Source organism: Urocampus carinirostris, chromosome 3, assembly GCF_059441175.1.
Source record: "Urocampus carinirostris isolate Australia breed hairy pipefish chromosome 3, RoL_Ucar_1.0, whole genome shotgun sequence".
Taxonomy (NCBI): domain Eukaryota; kingdom Metazoa; phylum Chordata; class Actinopteri; order Syngnathiformes; family Syngnathidae; genus Urocampus; species Urocampus carinirostris.
The window spans coordinates 19,711,053-19,732,665 of NC_142351.1; the positions used below are offsets into that span (position 1 = coordinate 19,711,053).

Consider the following 21,613-nt stretch of genomic DNA (forward strand, 5'->3'; position numbering starts at 1 on the left):
TCACTTAATTTCTCTTTTAACGTATTTCCCTTTCTGTCCCCCACCCCTATCTGTGCCCTCTCTATTTCTCTCTTTGTCTGTTTCTTTTCTCTCATTCCTCTGATCTTTCTCTTTCTCACTTTATTTCTCTTTTTATTTCGTTTATTTTCTGTATCTCTTCCCTCTCCCACCCTCTCTATTGTGCCCTCTCTATTCCTTTCACTCTTTCCCCGTTTTTCTGTTTCCCTTCTCTCTCGCTCTCTTATTTTATTTCTCTCTTTACTGACCTATCTTTATTTCTTATTTCTCTTAAACCTACTAGTCCGGCCCCCATGAGTGTTTCTGTTCTAGAACGTGGCCCCCCTGCCGAGATTTGCATCCCCTGGCTACTATAACCACTTTTACCTGGTTTTATCTCACTTTTATATCACTTTTCGGGAATGTAATGGCGAACATATAACCAAAACCACTTCGACTTGCATTTGTTAGGAATGTAATACAACTTAATCCATTCCATCTTTGTATTTGTTGTGAGTGTAATCGAACGGTAATGCACATCGTATTTAAATCACTTTTGACAACTGTTATGCACTCTACCATAAAGCTTATTATGCTGAAATAAGCTTTATGGTAGAGTGCATAACAGTTTAAATACGAGCGATTTGAGTAGAAAAAGGCGAAATTAACATGTTACCTGCTCAAAAGTGATTTATATACGGTGTGCATTACAGTTCGATTACATTCAGAACAAATACAAAGACGGAATGGTTTAAGTTGTATTACATTTCCAACAAATGCAAGACAAAGTGGTTTTGGTTATATGTTCGCCATTACAATCCCGAAAAGTGATATAAAAGTGAGATAAAACCAGGTAAAAGTGGTTATAGTAGCTAGGGGGTGCAAATCTCGGCAGTGATGTATTACTCGGCCACTTTGGCTGCAGTAATTAACCGGATGCCAGTGAAAGCATCACGACTCCAATCAACGCTAGGTTGTAGTCATTTATCGTCGGCGCTAATCAATGGTCAAGTCGATTTACCCGACGCTAGGCCCCATCAACCACCGACATATTTTCTAAAAGTTTGCCGCTTACATTCTATCGCCATTCAGTTATCTGGAACTTTTTTTTTAATTCAAACAAAAATGAACCAGGATTCTTGGATGACGGCGGCCGACAGACAAGGCTTAAGAAGCACGCAGGTGAATTTAAGGTTACCCTGCATATCCGTATGGGAGCTAGCCAAACGTCTAGCTAGTATTTTCCTAAAGGTGCTAACTCATTTTGGTAATTTTATCCACAGAAAATGCATCCAATGAATGATATAAACGGTAAAAAAAAACTTTTGTAAGAAAAGTTCACCATCTTGTGATTTGGTATTTATTAATGATGCCCTGCCAACTGCGTAGGGAATGTGAGAAAATGTGAAAATGAAGGAGGAGACACAGTCGACCCGGCTGAAGCGTCCCTGCTCAACAAGCTAATCCGCCGCGCTCTTGTGAGTGGACGGCACGAGGTGGAAGTTCTGCAGCGGGATCCAAACTCGCCCTTGTTTTCTGTAAAGACCTTCGAGGAGCTGCGCCTGTGAGATTGTCCACACCTCCATTTCATTCTTTTTTTTTGCGTCTTTAAATATGTTTTCATAGTCGATGCATTCCATCCGCAGTACAGTGGGACCTCGGTTATCGCGGTTAATGGGGACCAAAACCACCCGCAAAAAGTGAAAATCCGCGAAGTAGCGATGCCCCTTCAAAAATGCTAAATTATTTTTTTTCAGACTTTGTTAATGGGGACAAAACCCTTTCAAAAAAAAAAAACCTTTGCAGTACACCCCCCTGTATACAGTACAATACGGTACACCATATGGAATACGGTTAGAGAGAGAGATTCTTGTTAAACAATCAAACAATAAAACAAAATTTAACTTACCTCTTACAATAAGTTCTTTTCACCTGAGATTAGGTTTGCATCCAGGCGGATTTTCTTCGCCCTACAATCTTGGATCCAAATAACCAGTGCATTTTCCATTCGCACCATGGTCTTATTCTGGGTGTTTACAACCCTTTTGGCATCTTTCGTGAAAGATATTGCAGCAGTTTTGCGGATGTTCTTCTCTTCCTTCTTTGTGTCTAACAGTGGATTCGTTAAGGCCATATTGCCGGGCTACGCTAGCGTAGCTATTTCCTGCTTTCAATTTGTCCAATAAATTCACTTTTTCGGTAATTGTTAGCATCTTTCGCTTTTTCTTCGGTTCACAAGCTGCACCAAGGGATGAAGAGCGTTTAGGAGCCATCACGAGGACTTCACAAAACTTTAAAAGACAAAGGCTACAGTAATGGCGAGAAGCGTAATGTATTGTGCTGTACAGTATACGTACGAGATAAGCGTGGTCTACTGTAGTGAATGGGCCAATGGGGAGTCGAGTATTCAGCGAGTGCTGGCCAATGAGCTTGCGTTTATGGCCGTGACGCTTAGCGTAGACGTGCATTTCTTTGTGTTTTAAAATTTTGTAAAATGATGCAATTACTAATTCTAATTTAAGATTTAGTTTTCAAACTTTGTAAAATAATGTAATTTCTAATTTTAATGTAATTTCAATATTATTATTATTTTTTTTTTATTGATATTTTATTTTTATTATTTTTTTAACTATTATTGTTTTTTTAGGCCAACGAAGGTCGAACCGCGAAGTAGCGAGGTCCCACTGTATAACAAAGCAACCTCATAAAAAAGACCTAGAATATACTTTACAACTGCATATCATATCTTCCAATAGGGGCAGGTTTAGGCTCAGAGCTTTGGGGGTGCTGAGCACCCAGAGTGTCTGGTTAATTCTTTTTTTCCACTTTTAAGTAATTTTAGGATTGTTCGACACTTTTCAGAAGTGTCACTTCACCTTTGAGAACATCAGATTACAATTGTGATTAGGAGAAACACTACTACGCCATGCCCAGTGCTAGGAATACACTGGACTGAACCATTTCAAGGCAGTGGAGTATTTCAGACGCCACGTTCTTCACACTTTGGTTTTTGGCCATAAATATTTAACAATTACAATAATAGATTTTCATGTGTACATTACACCAACACTTTACTGTAGGGCCTATAATTATTGTATTTTCATTTATAGATAACATCTTCTGCTATAACAAAGACATTTGTGGTATGTTCTAATATGAGTTACTTTTCATTTGGTCATGATACAATTATTTCTTCATGAAATTTGAACTCTTCAACATGATTTATGTGTTAAATTAGTAATCACATTAGTTAGATATGATGATATTCTCAGTGATAGTTTTTAAAAGCAAAGGCAGTCCAATGTTTTTTAATGTGACTGATTTTGAGTTGACTTAAACTGTAATTTTATATGGGATAGTTCAATATACATTGAAAATGTATGCTGTTGTTTTGTCTATTTCTTTGTCATCTGAGTGCATTGAAAGTACTTAAAAACACGGAAAACCCATGAGCTCCGGGGGGCTTCGCCCCACTTGTCCCCCCACCAGGGCACTGCCCTGGACCTAGCTGGGTGCCCGCGGCCCTCAGACCCCCGGCTAATTTTCAGATAATTTCACTTTGGTCAAATCACATCCCTGTCAATAGGTTTTTGAGACATCTACATTTTTGGCATGGTGCTGTCTAAGCAGGTTGCCTTGGTGCCGAGAACTGGTGCTGGCCTGGGTATTTTGACTGTTGAATTAAAACAAAGAATTGCAAGGGCCAGCGGCGGATGTTAACTTGGTGTGATATCTGCCCGGTGCTCTGAATGTCAAAGTGAATAATTAAATAAAGTGCGAGTAACCGGTAACTGACTGTTGAGACAACCACAATTCCCCAAAAAAAACCATTAGACAAAAAAACTCCACAACTGCAAAAGGTAAACTGCGCTATAGCAAGGGATAGCTACTTTTATGTTCAGAATTTTGCATTTACTTGAAATAACATGAGCCACACTTAGAGCTGATGTCATCATCAGCCATCTTGCTGCTATGGGTACTAAAAAAAGAAAAACCTCACAAACGGATTGGGGGACTGATGCAGATTGGTCACTTTAAGTCTGCGTAGTTTGTATTCTTATGCTTTTTCATCTTATTCGGTTGCAAAGCACAATGCGGCAACATCTAGTGGTCGAATATTACACACTGTCCCATTAACAACGTATCTGTTCTAAATAATTACTCTTGGATTTATGGCCTCAAAAAAAAAAATCTGGATTTGGGCCCTAAATTCCCAACCTCTGTCTCAAATGGGACCTCAATCTTGCATGCCTTCATCATACATGGCTGTATTGAACCCTTTAAAATTGAAATAGTACTTACTGTTTTCCTCTTGAATAGGCATCAGGATCTGTTGATGGGGGTCTATGGCATGGGCTTCAACCGGCCTTCAATGATCCAGGAGAAGGCCTTACCTATGATGTTGGCGCAACCGTGAGTCAATTTTTACGCTCTCAGGGTTTAAGATTAAAGGATTATGGGAAACGGTTGCAATCTTTCCCCCCAAAATTGTTTGGTTTAAAGTTTCATTTATTTTCGCAATGATCGCAGCAAGGCTTTAGGGCTAGGACCTTAGCTTGGCCTTTTGGCTGAGAGTAAGTGTCCCGGCTCCTAGGCTTTGTAGTGTCAGGTTTAACCCAACAGATGTACAAAACCTATATACAAAAAGACACAAAGAATCGTGAGTATAACTTACTTGCAAGGAGAAATATCCATAGTCTACCCTACGGCAGTCTGCTGGATACTCTGAAATATTCTTATGCTCCTTGTCTATTTATTGTGTTCGGAAGGCCCTAATTTACATAAGGTCTCCTCTGCTAAGGGAAGGGGAGTAACAAAACAAACAGTTGAGACCTGTTTATACGATAACATGTTATCTATAGCAAACAAAAACTAGGTGTGCCTGCGGTCAGAGAGGTCCCTTATCTGGCCGCAAATAAGGTGTTTATCCTGTTTCCTCCTTCTTCAAACACAAGCAAGAAAGGCGCATTGTATGCAAAGAAGCTTGTGCAATAGTAGAATAACATCTTTAGAGTTTAAATCCATCATTTCCCTCCTGTTTATTCACTTTGCACTATTTCTTTTTGTCATCCAATAACTTCTTCTCTCGATTTTCAGTTACAGAATCATGTTATAGTACTCATGTTACACTTAGAGGTTAAACCTTGTCGTCTGATTCACCGTAGTCAAAAACTTCTGAAAAAAGATCTGGAAAATGTAAGGAAGTGGCATTTGCTAGGCCAAAAAGGTCCCGGCGACGACGATCTTGAGGTCTTTGCAAAAAAAATGGCGTTGTGGAGGAAGTTCTCAAAGAGCTTGAGAAAGACGCGGTCATCCTTCTCCCGGTCCTTCTCCTCTGGGGTCTTTGGGCAAACGCAGCAAGGACCCTTCTTGGCCCCGGACAATTCCGACTTGGTGGGCTTGCTGATCTCCTCCATGTCGCTAAATCCCGTGGCAGGGATCCGGATCGGGATCTTCAGCTCTTTGGAGTAGTAATTGTGCAGGTATAGCTCTCGGTCTTCTGGCTGCCGCTGCCATCTGACGAGGTAGTAAGTTAGGTTGCCGTTGGGAAAAAAAGGCGGCGACCATTTGACCAGCAGCTTCGTGGATGAATTTGCGTAGGCACGGGGTTCTTTGGGCACGGTCGGCAATGACGGACGAGTTCGAATTCAAATAATGTCACTCTTTGCACCAGGAATGTGCTTGTCCTCCACCCGCAGGGTAATGGCCTTGACAAAAATGGCATACTGGGTCCAGGGTTTGAGGTGGTGAATGGCGACTTTGGGGTCCGTATTATTATCCTTCGGAAGATCCACGTCCACCATGTGCCAGCTGTTGGAACCGCAGCCGTCCTGGTCGTCGAATTCGGTGATGTTCTTGAGAAGGGGCCTCCTTGTAGTAGACCATAAAGCTGATAAGGCCTTTGTAATCCCGTGGATGGTAGCGCTCCCACATCAGGCGGATGGCATAGCTGGACGTGCTGTTGGACAAAATCCTGAGGACGTGGCTCACACAACTGGCTCTTTCGCCGTTATTGCGAAAGTCGCCTTCCTGGGGCTTTTCCGTGACGCTGGTTTTCTCCCACATGGTGTGGATCTCAGACATGCAGAGTTTGGTATTGAGGCGGAAGAAGAGGCGTCCCGCACGGATGGTTAGGTTGTGCTGAGTCCAGTCCCAGAGGTTGTGAAGGTGCTGGATGTTGATGTCCAGATTGCCGGCGATGACGGTGCAGTCCTTGAGGGACTGAGCGGCGTTCACCGAGTCGATGACGGAGGTGGAGCAGATTTTGTCGCATAGGCCGTTGCAGGCGCTGCACAGCATCCGATTACTCTCGTTGGTGCGGACCCGGAAGGGCAGTCGGGCATGCACTCGCCCTCGTGGATGACAAAGTGAACGTCGCTGGGCAGGTGAACTTGTGAGCAAAGGTCCATGGTGATGCAGCGCCAGCCCTCGAACTTGAAAGTGCCGGGCGGGCAGTCGGGCACGCAGCGGCCTTCGTGGTAATAATGCAGGCAGGCGGCGCATGCCGTGTCGCTGTTTGCGTGCGTGCAGCTGCCCAGACATTGGCGGTGGCAGCATTCGCCTTTTTCGGTGCATGCGTGCTTGCAACGGCTGGGACACATTAATCGTTGTCCATTCGCAGCAGCTCCACCAGGATGGAAAGTTCTTTTTCCTACCACACTGCAGCACGGTTGTATGCCGCAAACTTCCAGTGAGAGGTTTTGAAGTGACCCTGCAGCGCCCTCCAGAGTTGCAGGGTTGGAGCTCTCAGCAAGGAGTGTCAAATATGGCTTCACCACTGCCGGGTGCAAAAGCATCTCAGCGCCCGTGGGGTTCTTGGAGAAACCTGGGGAACGCCATCCCAGTTGTCTTCCTGAGAGTTCTTTTACTTTTTCTTCTTCTCTTTTGCACATTAAGGTTTTCTTCAAATAACAATAAAAACGTTGCTATAATTGCTACTATCAATTCGCCTACCGCTACCATTCTACCTGTTAGCATTCTACCTGCAGATCTGCAATTCCTCCTAACACTTCCAGAGTTGTGGACAATCTTCACTGGTTTGAGACGACTGCAAACTATAATTGCAGCCCCCTTTGTAGCCAGACTTCCTCTGAAAGTTTTGTTGAGGAATAACAGCTCTCCAGTAGGTACCACAGTGCTATTACAATGACGCAACTAAGAACAATCAAAGCGTATGCTAAAATAGAAACATTGAAACAGTTATTTTACTCATGCTTAATTACTTTCTTACAGTGTGTCAAATGAGCTCATGTGTTTTTCTGCAATCTTTACTGCTTTTTATCAGGACCCAATCACCTGGTTCAACTAATTGGCTTTCCTATGGAGACATAAAAAGTGTATCATCGTTATCATTATGATCCGCCAGTTGCTTCTGGTGCAGCAACATTTTTCTCATGTAATCAACCAGAGTACTTTCATCATCAGTTTCCCACATATTTTTAAATAATGGTAATTCACCAAATATTACTTCATATGGTGTTAGCACATTTGTACTGATGATGTTAATATACAGTTTTACTAATTCTAGACATTTAGTCCATGGTCTTTTGGTTTCTTCCATACACTTCCTAAGTCTGTTTTTTTATAGTTCCATTCTTTTATTTCCACTAACCCTGCACTTTATGGGTGATAAGCACAGTGATCTTTTAGGTCTATATGAAATGCCTATTTTAGTTAATTTTTTTTGATTTACAAAATGTGAACCATTATCACTATAGATCTTTTCTGGAATCTAATAACATGGAATTATGTCTTGGCATAATGCTTTAGCTACTGTTAGCGCATCTGGGTGTTTTGTAGGAAAAAGCTCTATCGATTTTGAGAATGAACCTATTATCATTAAACATAACTTTTTCCCTTCACTATTGTTAAGTTCTATAAAGTCCATAAAAGGTGATTAATTACAGTTCTCTATCTTTGGAAACTGTCCTCTCTTTGGTCTTAGATTACCCTGAGCATTGTGCTTTGCACATATCAAACATGTTCTACAATTTTTTATTTTATTATTATTATTATTATTTTAATAGGAGTTAAAACCATAGGTTATCAATATCTGGTTTATCAATCCTACTATCCCTCCTGTTGAGACATGTATTCCCTTGTCTCAATATTTCTGCCCATTTGTATAGATTTTTTTTGTAGGATTGGTTTATCTTCTTGTCATTTACAGATTCCATCTTTTAGGTGTGCTCCTTTTCTTTTCCAGAGTTCTTGCTCTGGTTTAGGCGATTGTTGTTGCATTTCTTGTAGTATTTTGTTTTTTTTAAGGCATTTTCTGTTAGACTTAGAACTGTTATTTCTCGTTGTGCAGCTTGTTTTGCTATTTTATCTGCAAATGCATTGCCCTTTGAAACTGGGTTTGTTTCTGGTGTGTGGGCCACACATTTACATATAGCTAACTGTTTTGGCAGCTGCACTGCTTGTAATAGTTCTGTTAGCAGTTTTGCATGTGTCACTGGTTTTCCTGTTGATGTTATCATACCTCTATTTTTCCAGTGTTGTGCAAACGTGTGAGTTGTTGCATAGGCATACTGGCTATCTGTGTATATTGTTGTTGTTGTTCTTTCATAAGTTTGCAGGCTTCTGTTAGGATCACTAATTCTGCAGCTTGAGCTGAACAATGTTGAGTTAATGCTTCTGCCTTTAATACTTTATCATGTGTTACTACAGCATAGCCTGTCCTCCTTTTTCCTGTTTCATCTTTCTTTCCTATGAAACAATACTTTGTCTGTTATTTTAGCCTCTTTTTCTTTTGTTCACGTTTTGTTTTCTTTTTTCTTTTAGTTAAATGACTATGTAGACATTATTTTTTATCCATGCAGATATATTTTTAAATTCTCATAATCTGTCTCAAGATAATTAATCTGCTATTTTTAAATTCCTATGATCCTACCTACTCAAGCTCAATCAGTTTCTCGTTATCTTCTGAAAACACTCCTTCCATAGAAATTGTTTCTTTTTAACTATAAGTCAGCATTTGTTACGTATTTATTAATCATTTGTTAATTGTAACATGCTTATACTTAAAAATTAAGCGTGGCTTATTTCACCTTCTCTTGAAGGACTTTTTATCAGTTGTCCTCCTAGGGGATCTTGTTCTTGGCGCTAAACTCATCAAAATTCCAAACCATCACACTGTCTAAACATCAAAAATCTCAAAAATGCCAAATGGAACTCAACGTCAAATCTTTTTTAATTGTCATTTCCTCTCTCTTCAATCATAATCAACTATCTTTTCTCATTGATTCAATATAAAACAACATATACTTGTCACTAATAAATTGCCTTATCAACTCGCATTGTATTATATTATATTATTATCATAATCTTCGGTTTGCAATAGTCTTTTCTCTTTGCAGCCCCTTAATATCCCTAGAGATTAAGAGCTATACAAATAAACATGACCTTATCTGAATTAATACTTAATACTGTGTGTATTTTTTTTTTCCTTTTAAAAACAAAGCACATCTCATTTAGAGATTAAAACAGAAAATTTAATTTCCAATCTCACGATTTCTTTTTCTGTGTTAATAAGTCGTTATTTTCAAACTCATTTCAAAATTTTGATTATTTGAAATGACTCAGATTTCCTGCTCTTTAGTATGCAATATTCTTTTTCTTTCCCTGGTTCTACTAATATATCATCTACATAAGTTAATAGTTCGCTCTTATTTAGAGGCTCGAAACTTACTTGAGAGTAAATTCTTGGACTTTCACAATACCCTTGAGGTAATCTGGTGTAGGTATATATTTTACCTTTAAACGTAAATGCAAACCAAAATTGATTGTCTTTATGCACTGGTACTGAGAAGAATGCGTTGCTTATATCTACCACTGTGAAATATTTTACCTTTGGGTTCAGAGAGTTCAATAGCGTGTGTGGATCCACCAAACAGGGACCTTTGGATCACTGTATTATTTACTGCTATCAAATCCTGAACAATTGTCCATCATGTTGATGGGGGTGCCTCATTTACAGGAAATATCGGTGTGTTTACGGGCGACTCAGCACATTCTATTAGTACTCCCGCCTTCTTTAGATCTTCTATTATTGGTTTTATTCGTTCCATTGCATCTGGTCTTAAAGGATATTGTTTTATTCTGGGCCGATGTTCTGTTTTGGGTCTTATTATTATAGGTTGTGCTCCTTTTACTAGTCCTACATCTGTGGGTCCCTGGGACCATAGTTTATTAGGAATTTGTTTTAATAGCTCCTGCTGTTCCTTAGTAAAGTAAATGTGTCATTCCTTCTTTTTTTTCAGATGTACTCCTGAGTTTACTATTATAGTCCAGAATAATGACTTCCTGGATAGTCCAGTAGAATCGCTGAACCATGTGTTAACGCCTGTTGCTACCCAATACCGTACATTTTCTCCTCTGTAATATTATTTGTGTATAAATATTGTGGTATTTCTTTCTTCTTCTTCTAAAGCAAAACAAAATATTATGTCCATGCTTATTAGCATTTAATTAGATATTCATCCCCTTGAAATAATTTTCTTTTATATTAGTAGCTTTTCTATAAAAGTAATGTTATAAATGGTAAATGGTCTGCATTTATACAGCGCTTTTCAAGTCAACGAAGACCTCCAAAAGCACTCTATAATGTGCTTCACTCTCACCCATTTGCTTTTTTAGTCATCTAGACTTAACACAATTCAATGTTGAAAAAGTAAAGTTATTTGTCCCAATCTATGGTATTACGGTTAGTCTCACTTAATTTTCAACCAATTATCTTTTTTGATATTTAATTAACTTTCCCCTTTATGTTTCTCTTTTTTTTTTTTTTTTTGTATGCTCCTTTTCTTAATATTTATTTTCTTTTCCCTTTATACCTTCTTTTACTTACTCTTATCTTTCTGTATTTGTAACTTCCCTACCTGTTCTGCCAACAATCCATTCTCAACATAACATTCCTTCCTTACACGCTCTCTCACAATAGCTTTTTAGCTCACTAGTTTAATGCGAAAATGACGTTTAATCATCTCACTTAATTTTAATTTTTTCCTTCAAACCAATTAAATCTACTATTTTTCACTTATTTAATGTGAAAATCACATATATTGATGTGCAACAAGTTATATTACTCATTTGTATTCCACTCAATACATTTTTCCTCCATATTCATTGAAAATAAATTATTTATTAACGCTTTTTCAATACTTTTTGTATAAAAATGCCTTTATCTCAAATTAATTTATTCCAATTCACTCAAATAGATTTTTTCCTAGTCTTCCCAGTCCTTATTTTACCAATTTTTGTACTGAAAACAGGAATATCTTATCTTTTTCTGTATTATTCTGTCATTGTCTTGAATTAACGCATCTAAAATAACTCAGTCATTTTTTTTTCCTAAATTTCTCAGTTTTTAATTTATCGATTTTCAACTAAAAAATTCGGACCGCAAGAAAATCTCCAGAACCATCTGTGGCCCCCGGTGCCTGTGTTAAACACCCTTATGGTGAACACCTATTCCTCAAAAAATCTACTTTTTCCAACTCCTTTAATCTGTTCTATCAATTCTTCTTAAATATCACTCTTTAAACAATCTCAGCTCTTTTGAAAACGTACTTTTTTTAGCGCTTACCTTTTTTTTTGACAAGTAAGACAGACAAACATATAACATAAGACATACACAGGGCCCAAACAATCAAACTTCTAATAAATTTAACAAAATTTGGTGATTTAGGTTTCTTATTTTTTCTTTATACAGTATGTTTTCTAAGTTTAAAACCTGTTCTTCAAATTTCTCATGGCGAGTTTTGAAAAGATATTCTTCCTCTTCCTCATTTTTATCCTTTAGCTTTATCTCTATCTCAAATTTCATTTCAGGCTTTGGTCCTGGTTCCGGGCCTAGTCATGCACTCTGATGGTCTTGTGGGGAAGAGTTGCCTCTGCAATTTATAGCAATATGCCCTTCCTTCCCACAAGACCAACAGGTTCTAGGTTTATTGCTTGCACGTGATCCAAAACCTCTGCCTCTACCTCTAGATTGTTGAAAGAACACTGTGGTTCCTTCATCTTCTTGGTAGAAAATTGTTGATGGCTTCTTCTCCCCTTTCTTACTTTTGATCACTTTCTCAGCATGGAGGGCATGATTTATGTATTCTGCAAGTGTTCCTCCATTCATGCTTCTATAGTGGCGATTTACCCATCCACTAATCTCTGGTAAGGAGCCTGAGTGCAATGCATTTTTTAATTGTTGTTTATAGGGGCCCTCGTCAGCTCCATCACCAGGTTCTAACCCACTATGTGCCCTAAACACCTTTTCCATTCTTACTCTGTATTCATCAAATGGCTCATCTGGTTTTTGTTTACATCTCCCTATTTCAGTGTAATTTGCTCTTTTCCTGTATTTAGTTCTGATTCTTTCTAGGAGAGGGGTCACCTGTTGTGTCAATCGTTCAGATTCGGGTGCAAGTATCACGGGAGGGTTAGCGTCATTAGTTGGAGAGTATGCTACTTTTACGTGGAACCAATCTGGCCCTAATTGTGTCATCCAAACTTGCTGTACTTCCATTCCGTTTAGATGATAAGATCGCCTTAGATTTTCTATCTGCGTTATGCATTCCGCTACATCCTCTCTCTCCTGTCTTGCTATTTTTATCCAGACTTGTGTCTGTTCATAACCTTCTTTTCTCATCTTATTATTTTTCTGTTTGCATTTGTTTCTTATTTTTTGTTGCACTTCTCTAATGCCTGCTGTGGACAACTTCCCATTAAAGTTATATTGTTTTATCCAGTAACATAGGGGTTCTATTGCTGAGGAATCTTCCTTTTCAATAACTTTCCAGTCTTTGCACGAAAAATCTTCTAAAAGCTTCTGTTTTGCTTTACTTTGCCCCTTTCCCATTTTTAGAACTAAATTTGGACTCAGTGGTTTTTAATACCTAGTGTATTCTAACACTGAGTTTCTCTTTCAACAGGATGGTGATAAATAACCTTTTGTGGTAAAACTCACTTCAACCTATGCAGGTAGAATTTTCTTGCATACATGCATCCACAAAGGCTCACCATTTATTCCCTGTTGCTTTGGTATAAAATACAATTACCTAGTGGTAATAGTATTTTCTTTCACACTCACTTTCACTCTTTTTGAAGAACAAAGAACTTCCCTTGAGTTCTTTTTAAACAGAGAGGAACCCTTGCCCTTTTACTTAGAGGAACCCTTGCCCTCTTACTTAAAGAACTTCCCTTGAGTTCTTTTTGAAACGGAGAGGAACCCTTTCCCTCTTACTTAAGACTTCACTTATTGAAACATGAATATTTTGTTTGTTTGTTTGTACATGATTCAATTGTTTGTTTGTTTGTTTGTAAATGATTCAAATTGAATCTTTTCTTCCGGCGCCGTCACGAATGGCAGCCACTCCAGCAGCTCCCGTGTTATTTTCGATTGTTCTCGATTGTTCTCAGCTCAGGGATGCTGCTGGAAATGTGAATTTCCCTTCGGGGATGAACAAAGTATCTATCTATCTATCTATCTATCTATCTGTGTCTTAAGTCTTACTGGCCACGTTTCTCTTTTACCTAATAGTGCCTAGGATTGTTAGGATTTATTTTCTTAACTCTGTTTTGAATTCTTCACACTCATACCCTTTTACTTTAGTCACATGCATTCCTTTTTAAAATAAAAGTTTTACTCACAGTTCTCTGAGTCCTTGGACTTTCCGTCAACCTTCGGATCCCAACTTGTAAGGAAAAGGACCAGTCCCGAAAAGGGTCTTAATGCTGTGGCCACAGACTTGCCTGGATCTTTACTCACACGCTGGGATCGTCAGGTATCTTGGAATCCGGCTCTCGAAGGACCAAATAAATGTCAGGTTTAACCCAACAGATGTACAAAACCTATATACAAAAAGACACAAAGAATCGTGAGTATAACTTACTTGCAAGGAGAAATATCCATAGTCTACCCTACGGCAGTCTGCTGGATACTCTGAAATATTCTTATGCTCCTTGTCTATTTATTGTGTTCGGAAGGCCCTAATTTACATAAGGTCTCCTCTGCTAAGGGAAGGGGAGTAACAAAACAAACAGTTGAGACCTGTTTATACGATAACATGTTATCTATAGCAAACAAAAACTAGGTGTGCCTGCGGTCAGAGAGGTCCCTTATCTGGCCGCAAATAAGGTGTTTATCCTGTTTCCTCCTTCTTCAAACACAAGCAAGAAAGGCGCATTGTATGCAAAGAAGCTTGTGCAATAGTAGAATAACATCTTTAGAGTTTAAATCCATCAGTAGCGTATTATGAACTGACCGATAACGGATAATGGATAATGAATAACGAAGATAGATCAATAACCCTTAAAAACCCCAAACCCCCCATTTATTTTCAAACGAGATGTTCATTTTATAAATCCATCTGTTTATTGGGGAAAAAAAGTTATAAATGTCCAACACACACGTAATATTTTGGGGGGGGTCTTAATCCTCAATAAAAGCTAACATAGTAATGGGCATAGTAAAGCCTCATGAACCATTAGGACACTGTTACAGCCAAATGTTCTTTGCTCAGTGTTTCATTCATATTAGCTCTTTACTGACCCATGCTGCTGCAAACAGTATTGCAGCTGCCATTGATATTGTAATGTCGCAAGTATATATATTAATTGTGTATAACTTGTTTTTTCTCTCAACAAGTAGATATCAATGCGCACACATAATTTCACAAAACCATTTTTACTTGAAACGATAGTCTCCGATGCAGTGGGACTTAATCTATTTCGTGTCTGACTATAATGAAGAAGTGGTTTCAGAAAAAAACCCTGTTTACCTTCCCCAGGTGATCCTTTGCTACTCTTTTCTTCACCACTACATGAAGCATACCTATTTTAGCGTTTTTTTGTTAACGAAATTGAGCTAGGGTCCATTTCACCAGTGCTCAATCAAACCCTGACTTCTGAATTGTGTCGGCATAAAATAGAAAAAAACGTTTTCGGTGCCAAGGCTGCAGATTTAAGAGAATGAATTCAACTTTGTGTAGTTTCAACTAGATCAGTGTCGCTCAAATCAAAGGAAGGAGCTTCGATTTGGTCAGTCACCATGGGAACGGGGTAACCGAAAGCATAGCATTTGACTCCTGCCGAACTACAAAAATTACATGGAACCCAAACATTTCATAAAAAAGAAAGAAAATTACTTAATGTGCGAATTAAATCTTATCTGGAAACTATCTTCCTCACAAAGTAGTAAATTATGCTTGTCCTCCATTGCTAATCCCCTGAAGTACAGACTAAATGCATAATTTTTGCATGTACCAGTCTTATTTAGAAATAACGTGTTATCTCAAAATAATCCGCTGACTTAGTAGGTTGAGCTGTTCATCATGACATTTAGAACTGTGAATGTGGAACAATGAAACACAAACTGCTCTGAAAAGTGAACCCAAATGTTTTTTGACAGGCAGGCTATTACAGGGTTCTAAGGAAAACCTTTTCAGGGGTGCAGAGAAGGGTGCAGCAAAGGATCAACTTTCAGATAAACAAGCTCAATTTGTTTTCTGTTAACTCTTATTTCGGCGGGGGATTTGAGATTTTTTTTCCCTATGTCTTCCACAAAAGTACTTAAATGTTTTTCCTTTTAGTCCTCAGAATCTGATTGCCCAGTCACAGTCAGGCACAGGCAAAACAACTGCCTTTTCCTTGGCCATGCTCAGTCATGTGAACCCTGCCAACAAATGGACCCAGGTAGGTAATGTTACTTGTTAATGTGTATATGTATATATGTGTGTGTATATGTGGATGTTGGGGTGTGCTATTTTACCAAGTAACTTTTCCCCACTTTTAGGCTCTTTGTATTGCACCAACATACGAGCTTGCCCTGCAGATTGGTCAAGTGATTGAACAGATGGGGAAACGCTGCCCTGATATCAAACTGGCATATGGAATTAGAGGCAGCAAGGGTAAAAATAAACGTTTTGGGCCCACGGTCTGAAAGCCTCGTTTTCCTCATTAGTCTGATTCTTTTCCCAGTGGAACGAGGGAAAGAGTTGCAGGAGCAAATTGTCGTGGGAACACCAGGAACCATCCTGGACTGGTGCAACAGGTTTAAAGTCATTGATCTCAAGAAGATAAGCATGTTTGTACTGGATGAGGCGGACGTGATGATCGCAACTCAAGGGCACAGAGATCAATGTTGCCGTATACACAGGTCTGGACCATCGCAGAAATGTACAGTAAATGCAAGGATGTTGGGAGAATGAAGTGCTTCTCAGCACCCAGTTATCAAAAGCACTCAGCAGCCAGTGTTTCAAGTGAAAGTGCTGACAATAGCATTACCAGTGCATCATTTCATTTTTTTCTGATAGATTTCCCCTACATTAAATCAAATTGGTTTTATTTTCATTTATATCAAAGTTATATGCCAAGAGATTAGACATAGCACTCCAGGGTAAACATGTAATAAAGACTTGGAGGAAAAAACATCAAAGACTCGGAATAGGCAAAATATTTACTTTTTTTTTTTTTCCTGTGCATGTATTCGTGGTCTTCAGTATATCTCTTCATAATACTCTGGCCACTTCCGTGCATCTTTGACTCCTAACTGGTTCAAGTAAACAGGAAACGCACAGAGGTCAATAGTAGATGCGGCATTGTGATCCCTGACTACATCCTCATCAACTCAGCATTCTGAAACAAAGTGCAAAATAATTGGTAGGTGGGTGCATCCTTCACCAGATGTAGTTTCACCGAGCCCAGTGTCTTATGTTTCGAAGAAAACTAAAGGAAGAATGAGAATGAAATTGGCAAAAATATTTAAAACGTAGTGTTCCCCTTAGTCCAATGGTTGGCACATTCGTCTAACACGCAAAAGGTTCCGGGTTCGAGATCGGGTGGAAACAATTGTTGGCGTGGAGAGGGATGGGCGCCACCAGGTTGTACTTGCCCAAGACGGCACAGGAAATGGTGCCCCCTACAAATGTAGTGGTTAAGGGATACACAAAAACACTGTCTTTTGACTGGTCTAAGTTAGAGCAAATTGGTAATCCCTCGGCTATCGCGGTCAATAGGGACAAGAATCCCTTGTAAAAAGAGTCGTGCACCCGCCCTGCTGTGTGACTGAAAGCATACACCAAGCCTGTCAGTCACGCCCACCCAACAAACAAAGCCCTCCCTTACCTGCCCCCTGTGATAAAATTTCCTGTCTGCCCTGAACACAATGCATAATACGTTGATATCAATGAGAATAAAGACGGTTCCATTCAAAATCTGCGTAGCAGTAAACCAGCGATAACCAGAGCGCGAAGTAGTGCTTGTTTAGGGTGGTGATGGCCCTGGGGAAGAAGCAGTCTGAGCCTGTCCTTGTTTTAAGGGACCTGTAGCCCCTACTAAGGGGAAACGGGTCAAGGAGGTGGTGGCTGGGGTGGGAAGAGTCTTAAATAATGTTGAGGGCTCTGTTGCGGTATCGCATGCCGGCAATGGCGGGCTGAAATCTTGCCACAATCACAGCACAATGACGAAATTAACTTTTATACATTTTGAATTTTTAAAATCAATTTTCAGTCTTATTCATATTTTTTAAGAAAAAAATAGGTAGGAGCACAGTATTAAAATATCCTGGTTAGGACAACACTGAACCTTTAGCATAATTCCCATCATTCCAATCCAATGTTTTTTCTCTTTTTGCTTCATGCTAATACAGAGCCCTACCAAAAACCAGCCAAATGCTGTTTTTTTCCGCCACGTTTGAAGAGGAGGTCTGGAAGTTTGCCGAATTGATAGTTCCTGAGCCTAACATCATTAGGCTTTGCCGTGAAGAAGAAACGCTGGACACAATCAAGCAGTTCTATGTCCTCTGCAACACAAAGGAAGACAAGTTCAATATCCTAAGTGACCTCTATGGGAGTATGACCGTGGCACAGGCCATCATTTTCTGTCATGTAAGTAGGACACTTTTGCCAAGCACAGCATTTTTGTATACTTTCTGTACTTATTAAACAAGTAAAAACAGATTTCTCACAAGGTAATTAAAAGTGTTACAATGTTGATCCTATTTGATCAAGTTTTATCTTGTTATTAATTGAAGACATTTTTCAGTTTTGTTTTGTTTTTTTAACTCATTATGTTTTCAATTTGGAAATATTTTCTTATTTTACCAAAAAAGACAAAAATTTGAAAGCAATCAAAAAATGTTCCACTGACAGATAATTTGTGCTTTTAGGTATCTTTTATTTTCTATCTTGAAAAATAAGACCAAAACTAAGTAAAATTAACAAACTGGTTAAAAATAATACAATTCTTAATTACAATATCATTATTTTACTAAAAGGATTTACTAGTATTACCTCTGAGTGACAATGAAGGCAGATAAGAAAATCATTTCATGGTCAATTCAGGCAACATGTTAATTTAACTTTTCATAAAACTGGCGATGGGGATTTTAAAACCTTCTTTAAGGACTGTGTGGCATGCGGTTATTTGAGGAAAAAGTTCATCGGCTTAAAACTATTAAACACTACTAGATGGCAGGAGATCAAACTAACACAGAGCTCGGCAACCTTTTTTGAAATGTTTTCTGGGGGTTTTGGGACAGATTAGTGTGAGAAGATACATATTTCTGAAAAAGCAAGTTTCCTAAAATGGTGAATCAATTGTAAAAGTAAAATTTTTGCCATCTATTCAAAAAAGTTACATTTTTTAAAAAATATTTAGAGTTTGGACAATTTTATGTAAATCTAATTTGTCCCTGTGCAGGCACAAACAATGCCTTTTGTATGTTTTGTAAATGTTAATTGTCCTTGTGCAGACACGAAGACTTGCTTCTTGGATATCTGCTAAACTGACCATGGAAGGCCACAGTGTGGCACTGCTGAGTGGAGAATTAACTGTGACGCAGAGAGCAGACGTCATTCAACGCTTTAGAAATGGCAAAGAGAAGGTTCTTGTAACCACCAATGTTTGTTCCAGGGGTGAGAGACAAAGACCATAGCCCAGCGTTCTTTGGTCAGGTTGCAATTTTCTGCCTGTCCCTTCTGTTTGTCTGTGGCACATAACCAGACGGAGTGATAGTGGTAAATTCGGGTTTAACAAAGTCTAGCCTGACACAGCAGCGGGTATTAAATCCCAACCCACGGTGGGCCCGACCATTTATCTTGATTTGAACAGAGTCTGTAAAAAACTCAAAACTTCTTTTTTTGTGAGGAGAGGTGATTAATAACAAAAAGCGCATCTTTTGTTATGAAATCTTAAGTTAAATAAGACTGTATAATATTTGAACTTCCATGTCTGCAGAGGTTACTTTAACCAACAAATTTTTGGTTAAACCCTTTCACCCTGTCATATCTTTGACAGATTTTTTTTAAGAGTTTACAGGAAGATTTTAAGGCTGTTTGTCATTTTGACAGTTTGAAAATTTGGCCATAAACCACAGCAGCAGTACTTTCTTAGGAATCTAGTGCTAAACTATAAAATAGGGACCATATTGTGTTCTTGAGATTTTATAGCCTACTTCACTCTGTCTATCAGATTCAATTTAAGTGATCTCTTGATTCATAGCAATTAATTTGGCCTGTGGAATTGAACTCTCCTTTCCCAAAATGTTGGTTAGACAGTTACATTGTGATTAGACCAAATTGGGGTAGTTACATTTTCACATAGAGCCAGATAGGTTTTCATCGTTTTTCCCACATTTTTATTTATTTTTAGATAGAATCAACACTCTAAAACTTCATTTTTGTATTTATTGGATTGTGTCTGTGTGATATTAGAATTGGTTTGATGATTTGAAAATATGCACACACAAAAAAAAAAAATACACAGTATATACTTTTTCACGGCACTGTAAAACATTTTACAGGGCATGCTACTTAATTAGTCCATCATGTTTTGTCTACAGGTATCGATGTGGAACAGGTATCCATGGTGATCAATTTTGACCTCCCCATCGACCTTGACGGCAACGCCGATTGCGAAACTTACCTTCACCGGATTGGCCGGACTGGCCGTTTTGGAAGGCGAGGGTTCGCTATTAACATGGTGGACGGCAAGTCGGGCATTCACCTCATAAGACAAATTGAGATCCATTTCGGTACATTTCACTGCAAGCATCATAATTAAAAGCATGTGAACATGAAGATGTTCACACTTTTGTTATTTCACTTTTGATACCACAGGCAGGAGAATCCCAAAACTGGACACTGAGAATATTGACGAAATGGAAAAACAACTTAACTGATGACTCGCTTGGTGCTGAACCACAGGGACTGCTCAGATGTTCCAAGTTTGTTCACAATATATTGATGATGCTATATGTTGACTATTTTTTTGTGCTGACAGACGCTATTTCCTAGAATTGGATGTTTTTTTTTCCCTGTTTGTTGTTCTGTTTGTTTTACTTTTGTTACTGTTTGAACAATTGCATGATATTTGAGTGTTTTGGTTTGTTTTTTGGTATTTCATATTGTGAGGAAAAAAATCAGGGGTAAGCTGGGTGGTTGTTGAATATATATTCACACAGCTTTATTGGTTGGAATAATGGTATCATTGGTCAAACTGTTAAAAAAAGGCTCCCTATAAACGGTAATCCCAAATCTTGCATCACTCCTTTATTTTTGGACGAATGAATAGTACTTATTGTGCATGTTATTGTCTCACATAGAATAATCCTAATCCGCGTTAACCATTGCTGTTTGGAGTCAGGGTGGGAGAATTTAAAAACAAACTTTTCAGACCACATGTACATTTTCACAATGCAATATACCGTAAATAAGACAAAATGTCAGCACAAGCATAATCACTCAATTAGCAACAGCGCTTGCACATTGGCACCTTAACCCTACAATCTGAAGTATGCGGTTATGAAAGTGGCTTGTCCACGGCATCTGCTGATTTGGTGTATTAAAAAGGGTTTAAATTACTATTATGTAGAACATCTCATTACAGTTGAATGCAGTCCAAATATTGCAAAATCTTCAACTGGTATCAATGATGTTGGTATAGTCTATTTAACAAAATGAACTTTGAGGTAACCATTGGCACCATCTATTATTGCTTATCCTCACAATGGTTGCAGGGATGTTGGAGCATATCCCAGCCATCTAAAGACAGTGGGCAGGGGACTCCCTGAACTGGTTGCCAGCCAGTCACAGACTTTGAGATATATCACAGTTCCGAAGTCATGGGTTCAAATCCAGCTACCAGCCTTCCTGTGCGGAGTTTGCTTGTTCTCCCCGTGCTTGCATAGGTTTCTTTTAGGCACTCTGATTTCATTGGCCGGTCCAAATTGTCCCTAGGTAAGAGAGAGTGTGTGAAAGTTGTGTCTCTGTGTGCCCTGCGACTGGCTGGCAACCAGTTCAGGATGTACCCTGCCCACTGCCCGACAGCTGGGATGGGCCGATAAGCGGTGCAGATAATTAATAGATTATTGAAGCAAAGGTGAAAAAGTGGAGAGACTGTTTACCCTATCAGAATGCTTAACAAAAGGCACTATAAAAATCGTTGTATGTAGCACCGAGTAAAATAGTGTGATAAGCTCAAAATTATGTCAACCAAAACAACCGGGGCGAAAAACACAAACGAAAGGTCACAATCACCCATACTTATAAGGAAGCCAAGGCAAAAAAAGAACCACGGTGGAACAGCGGCAGGTAAACTTACCCCCAGCGCACCTATTGGCGGT

At 38.9% G+C, this 21,613-nt stretch overlaps 1 protein-coding gene and 1 pseudogene across 1 annotated transcript; one reads left to right on the forward strand and one right to left on the reverse strand.

Moving 5' to 3' along the window:
- Window positions 1–934: 934 nt before the first annotated feature.
- LOC148369023 (ATP-dependent RNA helicase DDX19B-like) lies at window positions 935–20,525 on the forward strand. The gene is made up of 11 exons (XM_088330940.1): window positions 935–1,179; window positions 1,281–1,308; window positions 1,387–1,561; window positions 4,318–4,410; window positions 15,582–15,684; window positions 15,785–15,899; window positions 15,970–16,147; window positions 17,639–17,876; window positions 18,743–18,905; window positions 19,832–20,023; window positions 20,109–20,525. The coding sequence occupies exons 1-11, from the start codon at window positions 1,123–1,125 to the stop codon at window positions 20,168–20,170; spliced, it is 1,404 nt and encodes a 467-aa protein (XP_088187066.1). The 5' UTR covers window positions 935–1,122; the 3' UTR covers window positions 20,171–20,525.
- On the reverse strand, window positions 5,135–7,592 carry LOC148369024 (insulin-like growth factor 1 receptor pseudogene; annotated as a pseudogene).
- Window positions 20,526–21,613: the final 1,088 nt, after the last annotated feature.